Source organism: Dunckerocampus dactyliophorus, chromosome 2, assembly GCF_027744805.1.
Source record: "Dunckerocampus dactyliophorus isolate RoL2022-P2 chromosome 2, RoL_Ddac_1.1, whole genome shotgun sequence".
In the NCBI taxonomy this organism is placed as follows: domain Eukaryota; kingdom Metazoa; phylum Chordata; class Actinopteri; order Syngnathiformes; family Syngnathidae; genus Dunckerocampus; species Dunckerocampus dactyliophorus.
The window spans coordinates 22562842-22590651 of NC_072820.1; the positions used below are offsets into that span (position 1 = coordinate 22562842).

At 40.5% G+C, this 27810-nt stretch overlaps 1 protein-coding gene across 2 annotated transcripts; it reads left to right on the forward strand.

Annotated features, from left to right (window-relative positions):
- The first annotated feature begins 780 nt into the window (after window positions 1-780).
- Window positions 781-27522, forward strand: myom1a (myomesin 1a (skelemin)). 2 transcript variants are annotated; one of them, XM_054764172.1, is made up of 38 exons: window positions 781-923; window positions 3179-3432; window positions 5283-5423; window positions 5509-5695; window positions 5772-5929; window positions 6074-6166; window positions 6263-6351; window positions 6424-6468; window positions 7524-7685; window positions 7767-7928; window positions 9918-10059; window positions 10125-10324; window positions 10405-10458; window positions 10527-10651; window positions 12890-13073; window positions 13141-13315; window positions 13442-13563; window positions 14770-14966; window positions 15052-15178; window positions 17144-17328; window positions 17388-17502; window positions 17583-17739; window positions 17926-18032; window positions 18212-18256; window positions 18342-18478; window positions 18552-18696; window positions 18859-18918; window positions 18987-19054; window positions 19124-19249; window positions 20703-20792; window positions 21015-21102; window positions 24617-24655; window positions 24773-24878; window positions 24948-25111; window positions 25189-25225; window positions 25416-25438; window positions 26419-26474; window positions 26570-27522. In XM_054764172.1, exons 2-38 carry the CDS (start codon window positions 3224-3226, stop codon window positions 26837-26839), a joined length of 4590 nt encoding a protein of 1529 aa, XP_054620147.1. In that variant the 5' UTR covers window positions 781-923; window positions 3179-3223; the 3' UTR covers window positions 26840-27522. The 2 variants fall into 2 exon arrangements, with proteins under 2 accessions (XP_054620147.1, XP_054620156.1); XM_054764181.1 differs by lacking the exon at window positions 20703-20792.
- Window positions 27523-27810: the final 288 nt, after the last annotated feature.

Here is a 27810-nt window from a genome sequence, read left to right on the forward strand (position 1 = left end):
GAGCTATAAAAAAACAATAACAAAATACTACTTATAAGTACTCCAATAAGTAGTAAGTTACACTTGTCCAATTGGTGGCAGTAGTGCCCCCTTAAGCTTTTCCATCAACTACCAGGAAACAAAGTAGAAGTTAGTGGCTTTTGTCACTGCGCAATCCGTCCCGGAAACGCAATCAGTTCTACGCATGTGAAGAATGTGTCTACATCTGGTTGGCCTGTTTTTCGGCAGTCACGTGTTAGTCATATGTAATGTACGCCATCCATCGATCATTTTTATGGCAGCAATACACCACACCACGTGATGTCGCAGAAGCGCTGTCGTAAAAATTTTGCTAAAGGAGGAAGTGACGTAGGTCTCACGCATGCGTAGAACAGATTGCGTTTCCGGGATGGATCGGACCGTGACAGCTTTCACCGCCTGGTGAATGAACAGCACTGTTAACTTTGGGTGGATTTTACGAGTTTAAATGATCAAATTGAATGATTAAATACTAAACAGCAGCATAGTGTTCTGTCACAACCGGCTTGAATGCTGACATGTACAGCAATGAAAACAATGAAAGTAAATGTTCACTGTGATTTAGTTATCAATTAGCTAATATGCAATCAATAAATATTGATTAGGAAACAATACATTTAAGTAGCAAGCCAACATTTCCTCTTGGGGGAGGTTCAGCATGTTGGGGGTGCCAAGGAGCTCCACTTCTCTTCTTCTCATGGTCTAAATTTAAATGCGCCTCAACCCTAAAAGGTCCTGAGGGTGTCTTGTGCATTCTGCAGAGTGGCAGCATTATTTTTGGTCTGTGGACCACTGTCCTGTCCACTGGCAACCACCCTGCTGCCTTTCCTTCCGTAGATCTGGATTTCTTTGACTTTTTTTCCCCTCATATTTTCCATTGTTGGATTTGTGGAATCTTAGCTGAGGTGAGTGCTGTATACATGCCATTTAATACCAAGTCATCTGTAAATTAAGTGTCCTGGTGTCTAGAATATATAATACTCAGCAAGGTCCCTGACTTGCCTGTAACCACAGGACTCATTTAGCTGGTTAGTCAGCTTATATTTATATCAAATGTGCTCATCTGTACTAACAGTATGAATCTTAATCTGCTTTGTCCTTGTAGTTGCATGATGAAGAGTAGATTTTTATTTCATTTATTGAACAGGCAAACGACATGCATTATGTATTAAGTAGGACAGGTTTGCAGTATCCGCAAGAGTTAATACAGGGAATTCAGTCCTAACTAATGTCAAGGTTCCAATTGGTCAACATAACTTACTTGACCGTATTTGTATTGTTATTATGTGTTCATTTTGCTCATTTTAAAAGAGGCAGCACATATATATATATATATATATATATTTCATTAAACATACATTTACATAATTTTGTATAGTTTTTTTAACAGGCAACATAATTCATTTTATGTTTTACTTATTGATTTTAAATTAAATTAAGCAATATTATTTTTTTACCTACAGCGTCATTAGTTCATTTATATCTTAAAACAGACACTATTTTATTATACTTTCACTTTTATTATTATTTTTTGTTACTTTAAAAACAATTGTACAGCTTCTAAATCTTAGGGTTTTTTGTGTTGTTATTTTTTATAATTTTCCCTCACTGTTAACTGAATTTTTAGAACGCTATTATGTACAGATCTAAAGTTGCAGCTTTAACACAGTTAATTACTAAAGTCTTTATTTATTTAGCTATTAAGAAATATATATATATTTTGCCACCTTTTAATGTTTAAAACCAATGCTTGTACAGTATGCTGGCAAACTCATTCTATCACAACTGCTACTTCTTCATTTAATACAATAGATGTAGAACCTCTGGCTGAACTCTGGCCTAGAATCGGTAAGAAGTTATATATATTTCAAGAAAAAACTGCATTAAAAGCGTATTGACTTCGGTTTTTGATTTTTTCCCCCCATTTTGCTGTTTTTTTTTTATTTTCCAAATATTTCATCCTTCTTTTAAATAATCTTCATAAATTTTCTTTTTGTAATGTTATGACTTTTTTCCATACTATTTTGTCTTTATTGTCATAATAGCGTAACTTTTCCCCAACCTAATATTCCCAAAATTGCAATGTAAATTTGCTTTGTTTTTTTCTCATAATATCCATCCCCATTCCATTTTCTTCCGCTTATCCGGGTCCGGGTCGCGGGGGCAACAGTCTTAGTAGGGAAGTCCAGACTTCCCAGTCCTCGGCCACCTCTTCCAGTTCCACCGGGAGGACACCAAGGCGTTCCCAGGCCAGCTGTGAGAAATAATCCCTCCAGCGTGTCCTAGGTCTGCCCCACAGCCTTCTCCCGGCTGGGCATTCCCGGAACACCTCACCAGGGAGGCGTCCGGGAGGCATCCGGACTAGATGCCCGAGCCACCTCAGCTGGCTCCTCTCGATGTGAAGGAGCAGCGGCTCTACTCTGAGCTCCTCCCGGATAACCGAGCTCCTCACCCTGTCTCTTAGGGTGAGTCCAGCCACCCTACGGAGCAAGTCATAATATTGCGACTTAAAAAAAATAATATTTAAGATTTCAGCTCAGTGATACTAAAATGACATTATTATTCCTCATATTACGAGCTTATTGTCATAAAATTTGAACTTTTTGTCTCATTAGAATTTTTTTTAATATTTTGACTTTGTTCTCATAAAAGTTTTTTTTATTAATTTTTCCAACTATTTCAACTTTCTTCTAAATGTTCTTGTTGCAATTATGACTTTATTGTCATAATATTTTGACTTTATTCTCCCAACGTTAGAACTTTTTCCGCAACCTAATTTCCAAAAATTGCAACTTTATTAGTTGTATTGTTTTTTTTCTCCTAATATAACGGCCGTAAAAAATAACGCTTTTTGTCTGTAATATTTCAGCTGTATGCTACTAAAATGAAGTTTTGTTTCCTCAGAATTTTACGTTTCGCTTGTAAAATTACGCCATTTTTCTCATTGGATTAACGTTTTTTTTCTTTTTAATATTTTGACATGATTCTTGTAAAATAACTGCAGATTTTTCCGTTTTATTTATTTATTTTTTAAGTTATCTTGTCAAATTATATTTTTAGAATCTGCACGCGGCTGCAAATGGCCCCCGGTCCGCCCCCTTTGCATATACTAACCAGGGTAGGCACAAACCAGCATCCAACGATAACAATTGCTTTTCAGAGCTGGTAAAGCGTGACGTCAAAAGTTGGCGGAACGGCCTTCAGGATGTCAGCATCAGTGCAAGTGTCACAGATGAAGCAGCAGCATCATCAACGTAAGGAGCATCATCAACGTAAGGAGCATCATCAACGTAAAGAGCATCATCAACGTAAAGAGCAACATCAGGAGCAACACTATGAGAGCAGCTGTCACCTGAGCGCCAAGTCGTCCGTTAGCAAACAGTCCTTCTCAACCTACAAGACCACCAGCCATCGGTAAGAAGTTAAGAGAGTTATATGTGATTGTAATCGATATTGTCAAAGGGTCGATTAAAGTGTCATTTACAACTTCTCCACTAGCATTTCTAGTTTATACATAATTTTTGAATTTTGCTGTCATTTTCTGACATTTTCCTTCATAAGTGACGTGTAAAATAACAGCTTAGTTGTTTTGGTGTCTATGCACGCTTGTGCCGCTGTGTCTCTTACATGCAGTGTTTTTGTCCTTGATGCTGCCACTGTGGCAGCCTCCTAAAAGAGGTCAGGGAAGGAATTTCAGCTGTAGTGTCGCACTACCAGATGCATTCACAGCCAGCTGGGCTATTTCTGAAGTCAGAATAGGAGGAGGCCTTACTGTAAGTCATGGAAAAGGCACCTTCACGCAAGTCTAAAAGCAGGATTAATAATGGAGGACTAATATTATATTAAGATGACCAGCAACATTTGGATTCTACATTTCTACATTAGAGGACTGTGGTAGACCATTTATGTTGTCGTTGATTACACTCAACTGTGTCGTAATCAACATATCATGCACTGTAAATAACCATATTGCTTATGTCCTGTTTTATTTCACTGTTCACGCTGTTGTCTGTACAGCAATAGTTTATTTAATCACCGTGTTTCCTCAAATAGTGGCCTCTACACTCACAGATGCCGTGCTTCAATTCATCGCTGCGTCCACTTAATAAAAATAACAATAATAATGTTAAACGCTGCACCTCAAATAAATATTTCATGAAAATAGCAGCTGGTGTCACGCTGTTTGGCAGTAGACGTCCTTACCACAACACACGCCGCCTACAGGGGTGACGTGGCACCTGTACAGCTGACGTTTACTATAGAATTTAAAGAGAAAGAAGCCTCTTGGAACAAAAGTTTCAAATTTTAACACTGACCCTAGACCAGGGGTCTCAAACACAACTTACACGTCGCCAAAAAAGGGTTTCAAGTGTTCCAAAAATATACAAAACATAAATATGACAACATAAGATATTGTACAGTTGCTGGGAGTGTTTCTGGTTTCCCAGCATGCCTTGTGGCACTGATTTTGTAAAAAGTTGCCAAAGTTATGAGTTTAGAGTTAACTAATTAGTTGTTTATTCCCCATAATAATAGTAGTAGTAGTTGCCCTGTGTGTTTACTCACCTGTTTACTCACCCCTGGACCAGAAGGACAAAGGACTGGGAAAGAAAACAAAGAACAACATGGTGGATGGATTTATTCCACGCAGTACAAGTAGAATCCAGAAAAATGAGTGATGGAAGGCCAAATCCATAATAATGTGTATATATACAGGTACTGCACATGCCACTCCAAAGGACATTTTTTATTGTTTTTTGAAAGAAAAATTACATATTTTAGAAAAAATTCAGAAAAAAAAATGCAGGTACATGCTTTTTATTGGACATCAATCATATTCATTTTTTTGTAACGATACTATTGTATTTTTAATACATTATCTTAATGAAGTATCAGAGTAAAGTAGTGGAAAAAACTGTTAACTAAACTTATACTAGTACTATATACAATTAAACACCCCCTTACGGATGTCTGGTAACCTCTGGAGTTGAGCAAATTAATTCAAGAAATATATCAATAGAATTAATAATGTAGTCTCTTTGTTATGCTGTTGTTGTTGGTGTTGTTGGTTTTGTTCCCATTCCAGTGGTGTGATATGGGGTCGGGGTCATGTAAGGCAGCCTCAAATATATCTTTCCTTTGTACACTGAGCCAAAAGAAGCATCACTGCATGCCGGTCCCCCTAAAATAAACAACAGTGCACATGTCCTTCATTGTAATGAAGTCCAGAGTACACCAATGGATCATTTCTGCTTTCCTCCCAGTGTGAAGACCATGGTGAAGACAGAGAAGGGGCAGGAGGTGGTCAAGCTGAGTCCGCTACCCAAGAGAGCCAAGCGCACCTACCTGGCCATGGACTTGGACAAGGAAGTCATTGGATATGTCATTCCGGTTTTCAGAGCCAAGTGAGTGCACCATAACAAAAGACGGCAACTATGAAGCATTTATGTATAAGAGTGATAACTTCTTCATGGTCTTTCTGCTATGCAGTCATGAAGAGGTCCGGGGTCTGATGGAGGCACGCGAAGAGGATGTGACCGAGGAGGGCATCAATTATGTGGCCATGAGGAACCTGTTTGTCAGGGAGGCCAAGGAAGCCCTGGAGCTCAGGGTGGAGAAGAAAACCAGGACCACACACATCCGTGAATCCGCTGAGCGCTTGGAGCTGAACAAGACTGTAAACAAAAAAACATTCTGATTCTTTTGGGAAGTCCTTGTTGTATCCCAATCCGATACCCCTCGTTTTGCTACAGCTGGAAGAGTGGACAGAGTTCCGCAAGAAAATGAACCCGGACAGCCTGACGCATGCCCCGGAGTTTATCGGCAGGCCTCGTGGACAGACTGTCTGGGAGGGCCAGACCATCACATTGCACTGCACCGTGGCAGGCTGGCCCAAACCAAGGGTTGCCTGGTAGTCCAACATCTACTGTCTTTATTTCCAAAAAAAACATGACTGTATTATTTTGTTCTCAATGGCATTGAAACAGGGGTTCAGAACTGTTAGTGAAGCATTTTACCGAAAGTAAACCATTTATTTCTTTGTGCTGCATTCAAGGTACAAAAACAACGTACCGATCAACGCCGAGGCCCACTCTGAGAAGTACACGATCGAGAGCAATTACAACATGCACTCCCTGGCGATCAAGAAGTACGCAATCCCGAAGGCCTCCATGGGCCCACAGACCCACAAGCGCATATTCTTGTGGCAAAATGAAACAGAATGTTTGTCTGGCTTCTTTTTCAGCTGCGACTTCTACGACACGGCTCAGTACCGCGTTTCTGCACTCAATGTGAAAGGAGAGATGTCCTCAGTGGCTACCATAGTCGTTAAACGCAAGTAGACAATTCCTATGGAATATATTCCATATGATATTGTACTCTAAAGATGGCTGATTTTCTCTACAGGCTTCCAGGATAGCGAGGAAGGTGGCACTCTTGAATCTAAGTCCTGTGAGTCAATCAGCCTAATTTGAATCACTAGTTCTCAAATGGGGGTACTTGAGATTATAAAAAAATACATACATACAGTATATACACACACACACACACACGCACACAGTGTAGATTAATATATACATACAGTATACATACACACACACATATATGTATGTATATGTACAGTATGTATATATATTAGGGCTGTCAAAAATAGTTCGTTAACGGTGGTAAGTAATTCATTTCATTAATTACGTTAAATTTTTTGTGTATGTATATGTAGATATACATATACGTATATAAATATATAGATGTGCTTCCAACTAACTCAAATGGTGTCAGTTAACCTATCAGAAGCTTCCAAAGCCATGTCATCGTCATGTGGGCTTTCCCACATTGTTTAAAGACATAATCATCTTTGTGTACTTAACTTTGAAGAAAGTCAAAAAAAAAAAAAAAACTGTAAAATATTCTCTCTCTCGTAATTGCAGCATTTAGCAAATGTAAATAATTTTGGTAATTCTAAATGACCTAAAACAAGAAAGGTTTAGCCTGATTTAACTTCAGATTGTGAGAAAAAATGTTTGTGTGTTTTTACAGGGTATGTAAACTTCTGGTTTCACTGTGTGTGTGTGTGTGTGTGCCTGTGTGTGAATGTGTTAACAGTGGGTATATTTAATGATTATGTACGTTTAGCCCCTTACAATTTTTATGGTAGATTTATTTTAACGGATAGACAAAATGTATAGTTCTTTAATCCAGAGTTTTGAATAAAGTTGATAATTCCTTTGCATTTGCGTTTGAGAACACATGTTTATTATAAACCCAAAACAGGGCACTTTAAGTAGCTGTTTTGTCATTAAGTTAATCTTTTCATCATATGTACTCTATTCATATACTGTATTTAAAATCAGATATTGATGCTGCAGTGCTGTGTTTTACATGTTTTTTTTGTTTTTTTTTACCAAAAATACTTTGGGATGGGTAAGAGGACTTGCCTGAGAAAAAGCTTCAACAAGGAATTCATCATTTCATAAAAAAAAAAAACGGTCATGCTCCTTTGCCCATAGATGGCTTCTCCCTCGAGCATGGTGTCACTTTTGAGACCACCATCCTCGATAAATTCGAAGTGGCCTTTGGGCGCGAGGGCGAGACGCTAAGCCTCGGCTGCACCGTCATCGTGTATCCCACGGTGAAAAAGTACCAGCCTGAAGCGGTGTGGTACAGAGACTGTAAGTGGGCTTATCATGAACACTATACTGTACTACTGCATTTTTGTGAGTGCTACTAAATCCATAAAAACCATTTCAAAGCTGTGCCCCTAAAGGAATCGAAATGGGTTCATAGCCAGTGGTCCGGTCAGCGTGCCACACTCACACTGGTCCACCTCAACAAGGAAGACGAGGGCATGTACACCCTGCGCGTCAACACCACGTCTGGCTATGACACCTACTCTGCTTATGTCTTTGTCAGAGGTAAAATAACATGGATGTGTACTTTAAGACAAACACTATTTTGATATCCTGACTCTACAGATGATATATGATCTATCAAGGCATGTTTGGAAAGTTCTGAGGTGGAAGAACTTGAGTGAATCCTGACCTAAATCCCATCATGCAAATTTTGCCTGAACTAGAACTGAGATGGATAGACAAGAATTCCCAGCGGACACACTCCAAATTCCTGTAGAAAGTATTTTTCTTCAGGAGCCAGATCCATAAAAGCATGTTTGGATGAGTTTGGTGCGGAGGAACCTAACTGAAACCTGATCTTAAACTCAGTCAAACATATTTGAGATGAGCAACATCAGCCCCATCACGACCTGTAGTATGTGCTACAACTTAACAGGAGTGGTCATTTTTGTCCACTTATCCATCCATCTCGGCTGTAGTTCATCCTAAAGGTGTTTGGTGGGATTGAGGTCAGGGTTCTGTGAAGTTCTTCCACACCAAACTAATCCAAATCTGCCTTTCTACAAGATTAAGTGTGTGTCGGTCGGACTTTTGTTTTTTGTCCATCCATCCATGTTCTAAAAAATTCACCTTCAATGTAATTATATTAAAACTAGTTATTAATATTAACTCTTAAAATGGAAAAGCGCACATTGATTCAAACGTAAAACAATGTCCAATTAATATTACTACAAATGATGATGAAAACCAAAATATTCTGTTATTTTTTGTACATAGCTTTGTTTAGTTGTACAGTCGTCCCTAGACACTTCCCGCTTAAAATCTTGCAGCTTCACTTTATCACGGTTTTTCAAACATAGTTTAATTAATAAATCATGCTGTTTTGCGGTTGAATACTGCCCATTATTAGTAAAAAATATTAATATTTAAGAACATTTTATGTATTTTTTTTGCCTAAATCATTATTCATATTCATCATATTCAAGCATGGAAATGGCTAAATGAAGTAAAATACAAATACTGTATCAGGCATTCAAAAGGCGCATTCAAAGATGTTCTAATGATATAAAGCATTCTACACTGGTTATTGGGTGTCAGTAATGTTGATGGTGATGGTTGATGGTTGATGGTGAGACACACAAGCACCAGACTTCAAACATATTCGCCGGAACAACAGGCTTTTATTGCAGGTTTGAATGATCTCACAACAGGCACAATAATCCCTAACATGAGCTACTCTCGCAGCCGTAACCCACACCAGGCTAAAACGATGTCACTTTTATACAGCAACACACATAAGCCACAGTCTTATTTATGTCTTAAATGGCTTATTTACTCTTATTATGTCTACTATATTGGGTAATAGGAGTGTCAAGGTGATTATACGGGTGTTTCATGTCCAGTGGTCTTGAATAATCTGGAAAACCGTATTGAGAAGGTTTTCATGCTCTAACTACAAAAATATTCCATTTATAAATAAGGAATCCTACTTTGCGGAAATTCACTTGTCACTGTCAGGTATGGAACCAATTAACCGCAATAAGCAAGGGATTACTGTATATAGGTATTTTATATAACTCTTGTATGTAGTTATTCTGTTTTATTTGTGTACATAGTTACTGCATTGTGTAAATGTATTATATATATAAATTATGTGCTTATTTAAATTGCTTGATGTTGATTGTTTTTATAATTTATTACTATTATTATTCCCTTAATTACAGGATTTTTGTTTTGTTGCAAGGGGACTTAAATTTTATTTTTTTCGGTATGTATTTGTAATTTGTTAACCATCACACGTTATCTTACAAATTAAAGCTCACAGTTTCTTTTGTAAGCGTATGTAAATCAACAATGGTGGGGGTGCCATAGAAAAGCTTACCTAGGGCGCCTCAATGGGTAGGGATGATTACGCCCAAAGCAAAGCAAGGCATTATTGAAATGATCCTAACAAGCTAACGCCCAATGCCTTCTTTGAAAAAAGTACCAGGGTTTGTGTCGCAAGAAACACCCCTGCTCATACGTGTTTGTGTGTGTGTGTGTGTGCGCCAGATGCTGAGGTGGAGGTGCAGGGGGTCCCTGCTTCCCCCTTGGATGTGCGCTGTCACGATGCCAACAAAGACTATGTAGTGATAACCTGGAAGCAGCCAGCCGTGGAGGGCAGCAGCCCCATCCTGGGATACTACATCGACAGGTTGGTCAGAGTCATGATTACCAACCTTTGACACCCTCCTCTTTTGTAAACATGCGTGTTAACAGGTGCGAGGTGGGCACTCACCACTGGGCCCAGTGTAACGACAGCCCGGTCAAGTATGCCCGCTTCCCTGTCACGGGGCTGGTGGAAGGTCGATCCTACATCTTCAGGGTGAGAGCCTTGAACAAGGCGGGGGTCAGCCGTCCTTCACGCGTCTCTGAGATGGTGGTCGCCATGGATCCCTTTGACAGGGCCCGCCTCCTTGGTGAGCAACAAAATGTTGAGGAGGTCTGCCAACAAAGCTACGCTCCTAATGTACCAACTGACATAATCCCTCACCACCAGGCCCCTCTGCTCCTTGGACGGGTATGATCAAGTTCACAGAGGAGGATCACACTGGTAAGAACATTTGTCATCAAAATGGAACTTGTAAGTGAGAAACGTTTTTCCTGTCCTGCTGTCCCCAGTGGGCGTGATCCCCGGAGAACCCAGTGATGTTGCAGTTACCGAGGCAACTAAGAGCTACGTGGTGCTCGCCTGGAAGCCCCCGATCCAAAGGGGCCATGAAGGAGTGATGTATTACATTGAGAAGGTGAGAAGTTATGCTTTGCTGCTGTGAATGTTCCAATTCCTGCTGGGGCGTTCATTTGACTGGGTGCTCATTGGAAGGGAAAATTGGAAAGAGGCTGTTGTTTCCGAAATGGGCCAAGTCATTACAGTATACCGGTTATGTCATTTTTTTTACTTTAATCATGATTTCAAGAGCTCTTTGTCCACACGACCATTTATTACCAATTATACAAGATTGGACAAAACCGCAACAACAGAATCAATGTGGTCATGGCAAACTGCTCAGCCAGCATTAATAGCGCTGATGAATTCAATGTGAACAACAGTAAAGTGAGTGTAACATGCTAAGGGCCTGATCTAGTCAAGGTTTGCGTGTACATAAAGACATGCAAACCCGACTGCGTGCGCAAAACTGATATCCTAACAGGGTGCGTCGATATTTGTGTCTGTCAAATGAGCAAAAAAGTACTTGCTATTAACTTACATTTTACACTCACAACGTTCTTCATCAAATTTCCAAACTGTTTGCGGAATGTGTTTTTCTGTATATTTTTAGCACATTTGGAAGGCGTTACACACACATGGCTGTGGTCATTGTGGCGACAAGGAGGCATATAGAATGTGCAGTAACAGACGACGTAAATTTATTATGTTATTCTTCTATTATGTATTATTATTATTTCTATTATATTACGTATACTGTATATCATTAATTATTATGCTATAGATCATTTATATCATATACTATTATATTATATTTTTATTATATTTATTTTAGTTATATGTTATTTATTAGAATTATTAATTCAATTAAAGGAAAAAAAGGCATAATTCTGATATGTTATCCTTTATGATTATTATATATTATCATAACACTGCCATTGACTGGCGACCAGTCCAGGGTGTATCCCGCCTCTCGCCCAAAGTCAGCTGGTATAGGCTCCAGCATACCCCTGCGACCCTAATGAGGATAAGCGGCATAGAAAACGGATGGATGGATGGATTATCATAACAGTGGTTTATTTGGTCTAAAAAAAATGTTGTCATTAATATCCTGCTGCGTCAATTTGTGGCACAATAAACATTTCAAAAAGCACGTGCATTGTTTTGTGACTAAGTTAAGTTAGAAAAACTTTGCTTGTCCAGTTATATATGTTTTCATTGTACTTTTCTTAAAATTAAGGATAAAAATCTTGTCTCATCTCGTCTCGTCTCGCTCTCGTGGACCCAGTCTCGTGCATCATCGCTTCTTGTGAGTTGGGTGTCTTGTGACACCCATAATAATAAATCGTACTTTTCAGCATTTAATAGTGTAAAACATGGGTATTTACACTACATGTACAGTACAGGCCAGATGTTTTGACACACACAACACAACTGATGGTCCCAACCCCATTAATAAGGCAGGAAATTCCACACCTGTGAAGTGAAAACCATTTCAGGTGACTACCTCATGAAGCTCATTGAGAGAACACCAAGGGTTTGCAGCGCTATCCAAAAAGGAAAGGGTGGCAACTTTGAAGAATCTAAAATATAAGACATATTTAGAGTCATTTCACACTTCTTTGTAGTACAAAAGTACATAATTCCACATGTGTTCATTCATGGTTTTGATGCGTTCAGTGAGAATCTACAATGAAAACAAAGAAAACACAATGAATGGGAAGGTGTGTCCAAACTTTTGGCTTGTACTGTATGTTAAATGGGAAAACAGACTAATATAGTATTATTATGATGATGCGATGTCTCTACTGGAGTTCACCAGTGTGTTAATTAGCAGCCCACACCAAGACCTCTAACTTTGTTTTCTCCCAAACCCTCCTTGCTGACTGCTGCTACCACAAGCAAAATTCTCAGTTAAACAGGGCGGTCGCACCTGTTAAAAATGGCGCAAGCAATCATAGTAGATCACCCACAACACGCCCACTAATAGTATGTGTGATTTTTTATTTTGCTCACACAATTTAGTCCTGCTTATTTGGGATTTTAGTTAGAGTTTAACACTGATTGAGCAGAGCTAAAGAGGTAGCATGCAGAGGTAGTCAAAGCTGCCCGATGTTGACCACTTATACTTCAAATGCCGCTACTGTCATCTTTTGGCGTTAATAAAACATACATTACAGCCACAGCTGTTAAAGCCAGTTTTTTAGAGACCCTGGAGGTTGTTTGTTTTTGTAGACCACGCCACCGGCAACTTTGGAAGACTTTTCTTTGAACAGAGTTGTTAATTGGAGCATTTACGGTTACTGCTTCTCTGTAGTGTATTTCTGGGACAGACACCTGGCAGAGGGTGAACACCGGCATGCCAGTCAAGTCCCCTCGCTTCGCCCTTTTCGACCTGGCCGAAGGCAAATCGTACAGCTTCCGTGTGCGCTGCTGCAACTCAGCAGGCGTGGGCGAGGCTTCTGAAGCCACGGGGGACATCACTGTCGGGGACATGCTAGGTGGGAATTCAGGCATTTTATTTAGGTTCTATCTCCTTGTTAACATCATCATCCTTCTTCCTCACAGAACTGCCCTCAGCTCCAGGCACACCAGTGGCCACCAGGAACACCAGCACCTCTGTGGTGGTCTCGTGGGCGGCCTCCAAGGATGTCAAACACCTTGTGGGCTACTATATCGAATACAGTGTGGTGGGCACAGACGTCTGGATTCCGTGCAACAACAAACCTGTCAAGCAGACCAGGTAACTCTAGAAATGAGTTTAGGGTGCATTATTCAGTACGGTACTTGCACACCTGGCCTTTCCTTCTACATACTAACAACGCTTATCCATTGAGGGAAGTCTAATAAAACTTCCTACTGTGCTCAGGTTCGTGTGTCACGGCCTGACCAGCGAGACCAGCTGCGTGTTCAGAGTGAAGGCGGTCAATGCCGCAGGATACAGCCTGAGCTCCTCTGATTCCGAGTCGGTGATTGTGCGAGCTGCCATTTGTGAGTCATCATCTACTTGACTTTTTTTTTTTTTTTTTTTTGCCTTCAGGCTTTCTCTCACTCTGGTCCAATTTTCTAAACTTGTATTTAACAAGTGGAATAACCCGCTGAGAACACATTCTACCTTTGAAAATCATACACTTTGACCTCTGTACCCTTTGCCCCTGTGCTTTTTTCTTAAACTTTTCACAAAACTTTACTTTTATTCTTTAAATGGTTTGTTGTGCTTGTCTTCCTTTCTAGATTGTAATTCATTGGATGTCATTAGAATCTGCTTGCGTTCCATAAGCATCACTAAAATTGCCTTTGTGGCCATCTATGTGCTCTTGCCTTCATTTGAAGTTTACGTGGTTTGCTAACTCGTTTTATGTTCATGTAGCTATTTGCTAATTCTGGACTCTGGAGGGCTTCTTGATGCATGGACAAGGTGAAAAAAAGGCTAAAAATGTTGCATACTTAAAAGAGCATGACCCTAATGAGTCTGTGTAAGTACCTTATCCTTTATAATAAGCCTTTACAATGTGTATGTATGTGCAAAGCATGCAGTATACCAGGGGTGTCCAAAGCGAGGCCCGGGGGCCCTTTGCAGCCTGTGGTTGTTTTTTTATTGAACGGCAGCACATTCTATAAATTTAACAATAAAACTACCAAAAAATAACAGCAAAAATGGAAAAATCAGCAGCAATTTTACAAGAATTCAGTCAACAAAATTAAGAGAAAAAAGTTATCGAACAAGAAAAAGTTGTAATTTTACAAGAATATTATGATAATAATATTAAAAGATATAATATTAAAAGATGCCATTTTTTTCACCCATCTCACAAGCAGAGATGTAGTTTTTTCTTGAATTGTATATAACTTCTTATCATATCAACATATGTTGCTATACAAAATATCCAAGTGGCCCTTGCATCCTTTCAATTTTCACTATGTGGCCCTCACTGGAAAATGTTTGGACACCACTGCAGTAGACTAAAGCTGTGATAGCTTCAATGAACAATAATGGCACCTATTCACCAATATGTACTGTATGTATGTTTTTTGTGTAAATCTGTTCTGAAAGAACTTCTTGGAAAGGTCTACTGTACATTGGATTGGATTTTGAGTATTGCAAAATTCTTATGACATATGCTTCAAAACTGCACCAACTATTTTAGGTAAGCACCTCCTGTTAATAGTGTCATAGTATGTGTGTTCTTCGCTCAGCCGTCCCTGCCAAGCCAAGCGGTGTGACCCTGCTGGAGGCTCACAGGGACACCATGGTGTTGGGCTGGAACGAGCCCGCTAACACTGGGGGAGCGGCCATCAGAGGATACTTTGTAGACTACAGGACCGTGAAGGGAAAGGTTGTCAGCCAGTGGCATGAGCTCAACCTCCAGGCATTGACCACAACTTTCTACAAGGTCAGATCTTAAGGCTCTGAGAAGGTTATTTTCTGACAAAGAAACTCAAAACTCAGTTATTCACCTATCATCTGTTTCTGCTTAGGTGGACAACCTGAAGGAGAACATTGTCTACCAGTTCCAGGTGCGAGCGATGAACATGGCAGGTGTGAGCAAAGGCTCGTTGCCCAGTGCGGCTCTGGAGTGCAAAGAGTGGACCATTACTGTGCCAGGTACCTCTTACAAAGTGGTTTTAGTAAGCCCTACTGGGAGCATTCTGTTTTGTGTTTTTAGCTTCAATGCTAATGAGCTGTGTTTGTCCATTTCCGAGACGCCCTCACCACTTCGCACTTCAACTTTGGTGGCTTCACTCTATCGTGGTTTTTGAGTAATCCCTCGTTTATTGTGGTTGATCGGTTGTAGACCCCACCGTGATCAGTCAATTTCCACAAAGTTCCTATTTATGAATTGAACCACAGAAAACCTGTTTATGACCTTCTAAATACAGTTTCTAACATTATTAGAACCCTCTAGAAATAACCTTTATTAATCAGTGGCAGTCGGACAGGAAGTGACGTCAGGAGTTCAGAGTTGAGTTTTAGCTTGGCATGGATGATGGCCAAAATAGTAGCTGGTGTGCTTATTAGGGATTATTGTGCCCCTTATGAGATCATTCAGGCCTACGATAAAAGCCTGTTGTTCTGGTGATCAATCTGGTGCTTTTGTGTCTCACCCAACATTACAGTAACACGACCAATGTAGAAGACGACATATCATCACAGTGTCAGATATGTCAGATACGCGTACTCCAGGCCTTTGCCTTTGAATGCGTCTCTCTACTTTATATTTGTATTTTAGTTCATTTAGCCATTTTTATGCTTGAAAATGATTGATTTAGGGCAAAAATATGTTAAATTTGCTTCAATAGGCATATTTTGTAACTAATAATAGGCCGTACACAACCATGAAGCTGCACTATTTATTAATTCATATATTTTTCAAAAACCGTGATAGAGGGAAGCCGCGAAATTCGAACCATGAAATGGCGAGGGACAACTGTTTTGTGGTTGACTTCAGCCGATTATTAGTCAAAAATATGCATATTGAAGCACATTTTATGTATTTTTGGCCGAAACTAACCATTTTCAAGCATAAACACGGCTAAATAAACTAAAATACAAATATAAGGCGTTCAGAACACTCGTTGAAAGACAAAGGCCTGAGTATGTGTATCTGAGGTAGCATCATCATCGAACAAGTTGTAGTATTTTCACAATTACATAAGTATTATTATTATATAAGCATACAGTGTGTCATATGAAAAACTGTAGATGAGGGGTGTGTGTCAGTATTGCCAAGTCCAGCGACTAGCTCTCTGAAAACAAACACAAAACAACAGGGAACTTGGGAATTTGCAAGTGTCTCTCCAAAAAAACAAGCCCAAAGTTGCTCATAATAGGTGGACCTGGCAACACTGATGCGTGTGTGTGTGTGTGTGTGTGTGTGTGTGTGTGTGTGTGTGTGAGTGTCTATTATGTCTTATGTGTCTTATATTCTCTATTTTGGGTAATACAATTGTATAGGTGACTAGAGGGATGTTATTTCATGTTTGGAGTACTCTAATAATGTTAAACACATTAGGTCAAGGTGGTAAATAGGTTTTCTGTGCTCCAACTATGAAAATATTCAATTAAAAATAAGGAATTCTACTTCACGGAAATTCACTTATCATGGTCAGGTCTGGAATCAAATAACCGTGATAGCCGTGATTTGCTGTAACTGCACTTGTTGTATCACATCAACAATGTAACATTAAGGACTGGGACAGGAGGACGCAAACATTAGCAACACTAGCATAGCTATGTGCAGTACAGTGCTAATCTTACATTTGAACATAATGCTAGGTTAGCCTATTCACTGAAGAACAACAAAATGATCAAACTTACAGCTGCCACGTCTGTAGCTGATATATGACCTGTGGATAGGAGGCAGGGCTTTGGGCCTTATTTTAAGATGTGTAGCAAAGCCTGTTTTTTTTTTTTTGTTTTTTTTAACAAAGCTGTCCCCTTCTGAAGTTGTGGGCGCGCTCATCTAGCTAGGGGCGGGTCATATTCAAGAGGAAGGAGGCTCATAAACAGGCTTTAAGGATAGGGAAACATGTCTTTACATGCAACATTGAGAATGTTTCTCTGTGTAAGGTGCTCCCGTTGGTCTTCATTTTCTGGAGGTTCGCGACTCCTCCGTGGTGGTCCTGTGGGAGGCACCGGCATTTGATGGCCGTGCTCCTGTCAACGGGTACTACTTAGACGTCAAGGAGGCTGAGGCTGGGGAGGAAGGCTGGAAGGCCGTCCACGAGAAGGCCAACAAGTCGAAATATATAAAAGTAAGGATTAACGATACATGTTGAAAAGAGAAGAAACTCCTTACTGTCTTATCGTTCAGGTAAGTGGGCTAGAGGCCGCTACATCCTATGTCTTCCGCGTGCGTGCTCAAAACCTTGCAGGAGTCGGGAAGCATTCTGCAGTCTTGGGTCCCGTCCTAGCCGAGACTCGCCCTGGTGAGATTGTTGTGAAACGTTGCTACATCTCCATACCTCCATACTCTCCAAACCTGCCAACCCTTACCTCCCTCCCTCAGGCACCAAAGAGATTTACGTGGATGTGGATGAAGACGGCGTGATCTCCATGGTGTTTGAGTGCTCTGAGATGAGTGAAGGCTCCGAGTTTGTTTGGTCTAAGAACTACCAGGCCATCACAGACACCTCCAGAGTGACGATCATCAACGAGAAGGGCAGGTTAGCATCTTTTGTGATCAATTGTTGGCTCCCATTTCTGCACACTTGTACGGCACGGTATGTTTACTGATCCAAACCATACAGTGGTGAAGTGAACAGAACTGTACCTGCTATGGAAACGTCGCTTCAAATGTCTGTCCTGGGTTATCTTACATCACTTTCCTACGTCATGTCCTCATTTTCCAGGACCAGAGCTATCTTTAACGACCCCTCCCTGGAGGATCTGGGCATTTTCTCCTGTGTGGTTACAAACACCAGCGGCATCTCCTCCAGCTACACGCTCACCGAGGAAGGTGAGCTATGTGCCAGGAAAACACACTTGTGCCTTGTTAAGTACGTGTGTGTCTTTGTAACCGATACAGACAAGTCCCAATGGGTAGCAGGCATGATCCTTTAAAATGGAAATTGGCACTAGAGTGGTTTGAAGTTTTGCAGAGGTCATGACAATCACCCTTTGTGCTGCTGTTAACAGATCTAAAGCATCTTCTGGACATCAGTCACGAGCACAAGTTCCCCGGTGAATACTCCATCAATAAACCACCTTTCACGGATGAGCTGAACGAATTGCTTTTACAAACGTGCCTCAAAATGTTTCTTCCCAGTTATCCCCTTCAAGAATGAAATGGCAATGGAGTTGCAGGAGAAGGGCCGTGTGCGATTCTGGACTCAGGTGGAGAAGTTCTCTAAAGACTGCCAAGTGGAGTACGTCTTTAATGACGTCATCATTACTCAAGGAGAGGTGAGAGCCCTCCTTGTCCCTTCTTTTCATTTTTTTCTTCTTCTACAAAAGCTTTTTTTCTTGTGGCCTGCAGAAATACACCACGAACTTTGACAAGACCACCGGCATCATAGAGATGTTCATGGACTCTCTGGAGATGACTGATGAAGGAACGTTCACATTTAATCTGGTAGATGGCAAAGCTAAGGGCACGACCAGCTATGTGCTCATCGGGGAAGGTACTGATTTACTTTATTAGTCCAATGAGGTTCATTTGGTCTAACATTCATACATTCTAAACAGATACTGTGTACTTGCCGTTGCTGTTGTTAGCATGTATGTCCATTGAGGGGCAGCAGAGGAGAAGATTTCATAAGAGCCATGCCTATGCTTTTCTGTAGAGTTTAGAGCGTTGCAGAAGAAGTCGCAATTTGAGAGAGCAGAATGGATCAGGAAACAAGGTATGACGTCATTCTTTCATCACTTTGTCATCATGTGTTTATAACATGTTTTCATCTTGTGTTGGCAGGTCCTCACTTCACCGAGTACCTTGGTTTCACCGTTACGCCAGAATGTGATGTGCTGCTGAAATGCACAGTAAGACAAAAAAAAAACCCACTATCAAGTGAACACTTTTTCTTAATGTATTATTTATTCTCTCCACAGGTAGGAAATATCAAAGCCGAGACAGAGATAATCTGGTCCAAGGACAGCATCGAGATCCGCGATGGCGACGAAGCCGCAAAGAAATTGGAACAAAAGGATGGCGTACTGACCTTTAATATTGGAAAGGTCAGGCTGTTCGACCGAGGGTCACAAAGAGTTGTGGGCTTTCGCGAGTGCTAAAAGCGACACTTCTCAATGCGGCCGTGCTTCCATTTGTCCAGCTATATTTTACATGTTTGGCTGTCACACACGCACACACACACACTCAGAAGTGATGATACTTCCCAGCATTTGGCAACACAAAAGTATTATATATTCAAATGAATTTGGTGGAAACATGGTTGATAGAGTCAAAAGTCCTAGGACACATCTCTTAATCAAGTATTTCATCAATCAGGGGTTGGAATAGACCCCTTTGTCCCAAATTAATCTCAGTTCTTCGATTACGCCCTTTTCTGTTACCGGGGCACAAAGAAAAGTCCATCAAAACATGCTTGGGTGAGTTTGGTGGAGAAGAAGCCCATCAAACACGTTGACTAACTTGAACAAAGGTTGGGCCACTCTCTGGTCAACATCAGTGACCTTTGACCCCAGGCTGGGTGTCCCAATATTTTTGTCTATTTTATGTATTTTTTGGTTTTAGACAAAAGATAGTTAGGGGTGTCGCGATTCAACTTTTTCACTTAAGATACAATACTGATATTGCAGCCTTGAGTATCGGCTGATCCGATCCGATATATGCACGGCTCATACATACTTTTATGGCTTATTTTGTTGTGTGGAATGTTACAACAGGCTTGATCAAGTGTTATTACTTAAACAGAATAGTCAGCAACAGTACGCATGAGGAAAACTTACTTTCTCACTCTTTGCGGATGTTTCCGATGTTCGGACGTTGTATGGGGGGGTCGCTGCTTCGGATGCGTACAACTTCCCCGTTTCTGTGCAACCGTGGGGGACTTGTGCATGGTGGGTTTTTGCACTTGTTTTTTTTCTGACTTTGGTAAGGGTTCTGCCACACGGCTAATGTCAGCGCTGCTCCTTACTTGTTAGTACTGTTTCTGTGATCACATGCTGGAACGGACTACTTGTATCGGTGTGCTAATACCAGAGATTTTATATGCAGGCCGATATAATCAGAACTTTTTTGAGGGGTCGATTTTCTGCATTTGTTTCGATCCGCAGCTATCTCGAAATCAAATTTTTTCAGAACACTTCAACTGTACTTTTCTGGTCCGGAAAGTGGGGGAAACCACCCACACCCTCGATGGAAATGGCATAAAACTACACTTTTCCAAGAGGTTCATTTTCATCGCATTTTTTCAGGTTTTAATACGTTTTTTTGCTGATATTGGAAAAACATTTGATATCAATATCAGCTCGGGACACACCTTCTGATAATTAAGACCCGCCCCTACAAATCACACTGTCACTTTGAATTCATTACTAACACTTTTTTCATCTTAACGTCCCTCACTGTCCAGTGGAGGTTACTTTGAAACTCAGCATCATCAACTCGCAGCATGTTGCTTGTCCATCGCTGTCTCGCATTAACATGCTCATGTGTCTTAATCCGCAGTGGGTTATTAAGCAAGACGCGCAAGCAGACACAGAAGAGACAAAGCCGCCTGCTGAGGATGCTTCGCTGCTGTTGCCGCCAAGACCCAAAGTCTGGACAATTAGCTGCTCATAAGTTGACACTTCTCATTCCTCCATGCTGTGCTACCATTTCATTGTTTTCCATGTCACGTCTGCAGCTGAGAAAAGCTTGCTTAATGCCCTGTCATGCTGCCAATAGCAATTACAATTTGTCAACGGTCCTGTCAGTTAGTGGTGGAAGATGTCTGCGTTGGCTCCAGGATGCTAATGCTGCCTTTGTGTAAACCCCTAGATTTCCAAGAAGGATGCGGGTATTTATGAGGTGTTCCTAAAGGACGAGAGAGGCCAAGATATGAGCAGGTTTGATCTGACAAATGAAGGTAAGCTCTCGTAACATTTAGTAGGAATTTGGACAACACTTTATAATAGGGGCACACTAAAGAAGGGTTTATAAATACCATACTTCCTCCAGTAGTGGCCAGGTACATTTAGGCCTTTTATTAGTTTTATACAGCAATGCTTTCTCAACACTGCTTTACAGATGCCATACCAGATGTGGAAGGCATCAATGGTGGTATCAGAAGGCATTGGTTGGCTTTACAGATTCCACATTTTCTATGGCAGACAAATACTGTGCCACATGGTGGTATCACAGGGCAGAATATAGCTTTACAGATACCTTACAGATGTGGTAAACATCTATCAAGACACATGTTGGGATCAAACAAAATTGTTTAGCTTTACAGATGCCATGTCTACTATGCTTAACATCTTCGGTGCCACACGGTAGAATCAAAGGACAGAGTACAGCATTACAGATGCCAAAACAGCTTTTGGTAAACATCTACCATGACGCATTGGTGGAGTCAAAGGACAGTACAGTTTTACAGATGCCATGTCAGCTTTGGTGGAATCAAAAGACAGAGTGCAGCTTTACAGACGCCATGCCAGCTTTGGTAAACATCTACCGTGTCACATGGTAATGATTTCATTTATTTTGAACATGCATACACGGTGCATTGGGATACATCACTTAGCACAATTCACAATTCCACATGTCCAAAAAGGAGTAGGAAAAAGCAAATCTTATTTAATCCTACCCCCCTCTGTTTCACATCTATTGCTATACATTTGTTCACTTCCTGTATTCCAAATGTATTAAATGTCAATTTTGAAATACATAGGAAAATGTTAAGGCAGTATAACAATCTGGTATAATAGGAGTCAAGGTTTATAATCACAGTAAATAAATTATATAACAGTCATAATAAATAATAATAAATATATAACAATAACTGATGAAAAGTTTAATAGTTGACAGAAACGTAGTTCAATTTTAGCTGTTTGAAGCTTTACCAGATAAGTAAATTTGAATAATTGTGATTTTAGGAATAAAGGGTTTATATGTTCTTTATATCCGGCATTATGGATTATCCAAACTGACCTTCTTTGTTGTAAAGTTAGTGAGTGAAGTGTACTTTGATGGCTATTTCTCAATATCTCCACACAATAAGTTAGATATGGTAATACCAAGGAACAGTAGAGAGTATGGCGTCATTTTTGGTCCACAATGAATATTGCTTTATTCAGTATTGACGTATTTCTTGCCACTTTATGTTGTATATTTTTAATGTCAGATTTCAGGCTCATATAATCATCTATTATGACCCCCAGAAATGTATTTTCGTTCACCCTGTCAATGTCCACGCCGTCAATTTGTATTTGCGCATAAGTATCCTTTCTGCTATAACCAAAAAGCATTATTTTAATTTTACTTAGGTTCATGGACAGCCTGTTTTTATCAAACCATCTTTTTAGTATTGTCATTTTATCTGCCTTTTTTTATTGGCTCTTGTGTCCTTTCTCCAGAACAAAATGCAGTAGTATTACCGTATCTGCAAATAATACTAGCTTTAGGACTTTCATGACTTTACAGATGTCATTTATATATAGGTTGAATAGTTTTGGTCCCGGTATTGACCCCTGGGGTACGCCACACAATATACAGTATTTAAGCTTGCAGATGTATATTCTCCTAGCTTCACATATTTCTTCCTGTTTGCTCAGAACAGTGGTGTGAAAAAGTGTTTTCCCCCTTCCTGATTTCTTATTTTTTGCATTTTTGTCACACTTAAATGTTTCAGATCATCAAACAAATTTAAATATTAGTCAATGACAACACACTTGAACACAAAATGCAGTTTGCGTCCGGGAGGCATCTGGACTAGATGCCCGAGCCACCTCAACTGGCTCCTCTCAATGTGAAGGAGCAGCGGCTCTACTCTGAGCCCCTCCCGGATGACTGAGCTCCTCACCCTGTCTCTTAGGGTGAATCCAGCCACCCTGTAGAGAAAACTCATTTCAGCCGCTTGTATCCGCGATCTCGTTCTTTCGGTCACGACATCTTCCAGGACCTGAAGCAGCAAAACAGCCCCAGACCATCACACTACCACCACCACAATATTTTACTGTTGGTATGATGTTCTTTTATTGATGTAATAGATGTAAAAGAACACACACCTTCCAAAAACAGCTCAGCTTTTTTCTCGTCAGACCAGAGAGTATCTTCGCAAAGATCTTGGGGATCATCAAGATGTTTTCTGGCAAAATTGAGACGAACCTTATTGTTCTTTTTTTTCAGCATTGGTTTTCGTCTTGCAACTCTGTCATGCAGGCCGTTTTTGCCCAGTGTCTTTCTTATGGTGGAGTCATGAACACTGACCTTAACTGAGGCAAGTGAGGCCTGCAGTTCTTTGGATGTTGTTGTGGGGCCTTTTGTGACCTCTTTAATGAGTCATGGCTGCACTCTTGGCCTCTACTGGGAAGCTTCACCACTGTTCAATGTTTTTGCCATTTGTGGATAATGGCTCTCACTGTGGTTCGCTGGAGTCCCAAAGCTTTAGAAATGGCTTCATAACCTTTTCCAGACTGATAGATCTCAATTAATCTCAGTTACAATCATGGAAAAAATGATTAGACCACCCTTGTTTCTTCAGTTTCTTGTTCATTTTAATGCCTGATACAACTAAATGTATCTTTGTTTGGACAAATATAACAATGACAACAAACATATCTCATAACAGTTACATTTTTTGGCAGTACAATGCTATAGCTATTCATGTAAGAACTTAAGTGATTTTGGTTATTATCAAGAAAACCATGGAAGTTGCTACATATCAGCTCTTAAATTAAACTCTTATGTGCTATATTTGTTATCATTATATTTGTCCAAACAAATGTACCTTTAGTTGTACCAGGCATTAAAATGGATCAATAAACTGAAGAAATAAGGGTGGTCTGATACTTTTTTCCATGACTGTATGTTTTAACAGTGGGGGCAATTTATTTATTCATTTAGCTTTTAAAACAGGAAAATATTTTTAAAGCAATCAGGCCTGACTCTACATACATGCTGTTTTTCAGCAGGTTCCAGCTCTGCAGAACATAAACACAAGGCAAATCAAACATACAGAAAATCGGGGGAAAAAAGCAGTGAACAGGAGGAATCTACTTAAACAATCTCAGTGATGGTGGGCATGGGACTTTTTAAAATGTCTCAGAGTTGAAATAGTCTTTAGATGCTGTGGGATCTCATGCCAAGCTTTTGTAAAAACATAAAAGAAAGATCTCAGTCCATAAGAGTTTTTAAAAAGTTAAAAAAAAATTTAGAGGACAGCTTTACAGATGCCATGTCACACGCAACAGCAGCGATTGGGATGGAGGAAGCAGGATTCAATCCAGGAACCCTCCAGTTGCTGGACAACCCGCTCTACCTCCTGAGTCAGCATTTATAAACCCTTCAAAGTGTCCCCTTATTGCAAAGTGGTCCTAATGTGTGTGCTCTGGCTAAGACAACTAGGCTGTGACATGAATTGTTGAACATTTACCCTCCAGGCTACCAGGCTGTGATGAATGAGCTGTTTAGGGTGACTGGTGAGTCATTCAAGCACTAATGAAGGACACACACACACTGAAAGGCACTGCAAGACTGTGAATAAGCTGACACTCTCATTGAATGTAAATAAATACTTCTGTTTTTCTCCCTTCCAGCCAACTCGTCGTCTCAAATTCAAGTCCTCAGTACCGAACACGGCATCATCCTCTACTCCATGGTCACATATTACCATGAGGACCAGCGTGTTGGCTGGCTTCACAAGTACGTCCGTTTGATGTAATCATACCTAGCTGGTCCATCACTTCGCCATTGTTTTCTTTCCCCATCAAGGGACGCTAAGATTTCCGCTTCAGAGAGAGTCAAGTCGGGAGTGACGGGTGAACAGCTGTGGCTGAAGATCAACGAGCCCACCGAGAAGGACAAGGGCAAATACACCATCGACGTGTTCGACGGCAAGGACGGCGTCAAGCGCGTGTTTGATCTGAGCGGCCAAGGTGAGCCAAATCTTTAGAAATAAGACTCTTGTGATTTGTTCTAAGATAATATTAACCTGTGAATGATTCCCATGCAGCTTGGGAGGAAGCATTTGAGGAATTCCAAAGACTCAAGTGAGTAAACAATCTGAGTGGAGATATGTGTACTTCAGAGAAAGATACAAATAAACAGTTCCAGACTGCGTGAACTCAAAATAACCTCCTGTGTGAGTGCTTTTAGAGTGCATTTCCTGGCATAGTGTATACTATATGCATTTTTTTATTCAAGATGCTTCTGACACTGTTGCATTGCTTCCTTCCGTAGGGCGGCAGCCATCGCAGAGAGAAGTAAGTTGATTTGCTCGCAGTTGCAGTTGTGTGAAATGACTTTCTTCTAAAGGAGCTTAATGGCCAAGCTTTATACAAGTAATCAATGTCAGTGTAATCAAAGATTCATTCATCACAACTTTAGAAACACCCACGAGTGGCGTATTTCCTCATTTACTATTTACTCAACTGCAGACAGTAGCGGGTGTCTATTAGGGTAGAGACTTTTATTGGGGAGAGGCGTTTATTTGTATGAATACATATTTACAACAATGAACAATTGAATAATATAGTTTCATTTTTTAAAACCACTTTCAATAAAAAAATGATACTTAGATAAAACATACCTGTCAACATTTGCATGAAAAAAAAAACCCAATTCTGAAGGACTGAACAGACTGCTCCAGAAATGAAAGTGAAAGTTAAAATACAGGCAGCAAGGTGGTCTAGTGGTTAGCATGTTGGCCACACACTCACAGTCTGGAGATCGGGAAGAGTTGGGTTCGATTCTCCCTTGGGCATTTCTGTGTGGAGTTTGCATGTTCTCCCCGTGCGTGTGTGGGTTTTCTCCGGGTACTCCGGTTTCCTCCCAAATTCCAAAAACATGCATGTTAAGTTAATTGGTGACTCTAAATGGTCCATAGGTATGAATGTGAGTGTGAATGGTTGTTTGTCTATATGTGGCCTGCCATTGGCTGGCGACCAGTCCTTTGTGTACCCCGCCTGTCGCCCGAAGTCAGCTGGGATAGGCTCCAGCATACCCCCGCGACCCTAATGAGGAGAAGCGGCATAGAAAGTGGATGGATGGAAGTTAAAATACAGAAAACACAATGGGAGTGCGTTCTAGTGGCATCAACTATTATTTGTTACCCTGAGAAGTAGGTGTTTATTTGTTTAATTTATTCATTTGGATGATGTGTCAAACAATTAACAGTTAATATCATTACAGGATAAGATTAAACACTAGTGTCTCATTGGCCGGTCTTGTATTTGTGGTTTAGATCGTGCTCGTGTGATTGGAGGCCTGCCAGACGTGGTTGCCATCCAAGAGGGCAAGGTAAATAATTCACGCTCTTTTCTTTTACCCCAGTCCAACAAGCTTTACTTTGTCCTCAATTCTTAAACATGGCGCTTTTACCCCCGTCTTTTTAGTCGCTCAACCTGACTGGCAACGTGTGGGGTGAGCCCGTTCCTGAGGTCAGCTGGACCAAGAACGAGAGGGAGCTCGTCTCTGACGACCGCTACCAGCTCAAATTCGAGCACGGAAAGTTCGCCAGCATCGCCATCGCTGCTGTCAGCAGGGCCGACTCGGGCAAGTACGCCCTGGTGGTCAAGAACAAGTACGGCACGGAGGCCGGCGAGTTCACGGTCAGTGTCTACAACCCAGAGGACGATGAGAAGGAGGAGGAGAAGAAGGACTGAACCATGGAGTAGATGACACACCCTCTTTCAAATAAAGATGAATACACCGGCGTCCACCTGTGTCGTTTTTCTGATGGTAGTTGTGTGCTGGGACTGGCTTCCTTGATGATTGACAGCAGCAGAAAGGCACATTGCTTTCATAGCGGTATTGGAGATAAGAAAGAACTGTAACAAGAGGAAAAAATAAACACCTCACATCTTCACTCAGTGCTTGTCTTGTGTTAAGTATGATTTAGAGCTTGTCATTGACAAACCACTACAGTACATGTGTCTATTCTAACCAGGGAGGGGGAGCCTGGAAGAGCTGCGTTGAAGTGGTTTACTGCGTACAAATTAGTGTGCAAGGTGCCCGAGGCCAACTTCTTCTGGGCGTCATCACGTGAGTGTCAAAGTGTGAGGAACGTGGAAAGGGAATGATGTTTTTCCAGTTCCTTGAACTGATAATGCTGTGTTTGCACAGAGGATGTGTTTTGTAGGTTTCCACTTTAAGGCTTTTTGGAAAACAGATAGTCAACTTTAAAACATGACACTTAAATTATGCATATTGAATGGACAGATAGTTACATTGTGTGGGATTGAATGGACAGACTGACAGTTGCATAATGAGTATGTGATAAGAGAGACAGGTAAATAAGGATGTAGTAGAAAATGAAACATTTACACTGCAAATAATGTCAGGTAGTTTAGCCAGTTTAGCTATTAGCACAACAGATTTACCGTTGTACTTTGTCTTGGTGTACAATAGCACTGCAAAAAAGGAGAACATAACAGCATGAAAAATTATCAATTTAGTACAAAATAAAAAAATTTGGAACCTATTACACTGACTCATGTACTTTTTAAAGTTGTTTTTCAAATCAGTACTTCAACTTTTAATTCAGTTGTTTTTCTTTAACGTACTGTACTACATTTTAAATGTTATCCCATACTGTCTTTTTATGCACCTAAAAATTTGATTAAATGTTCTGCAC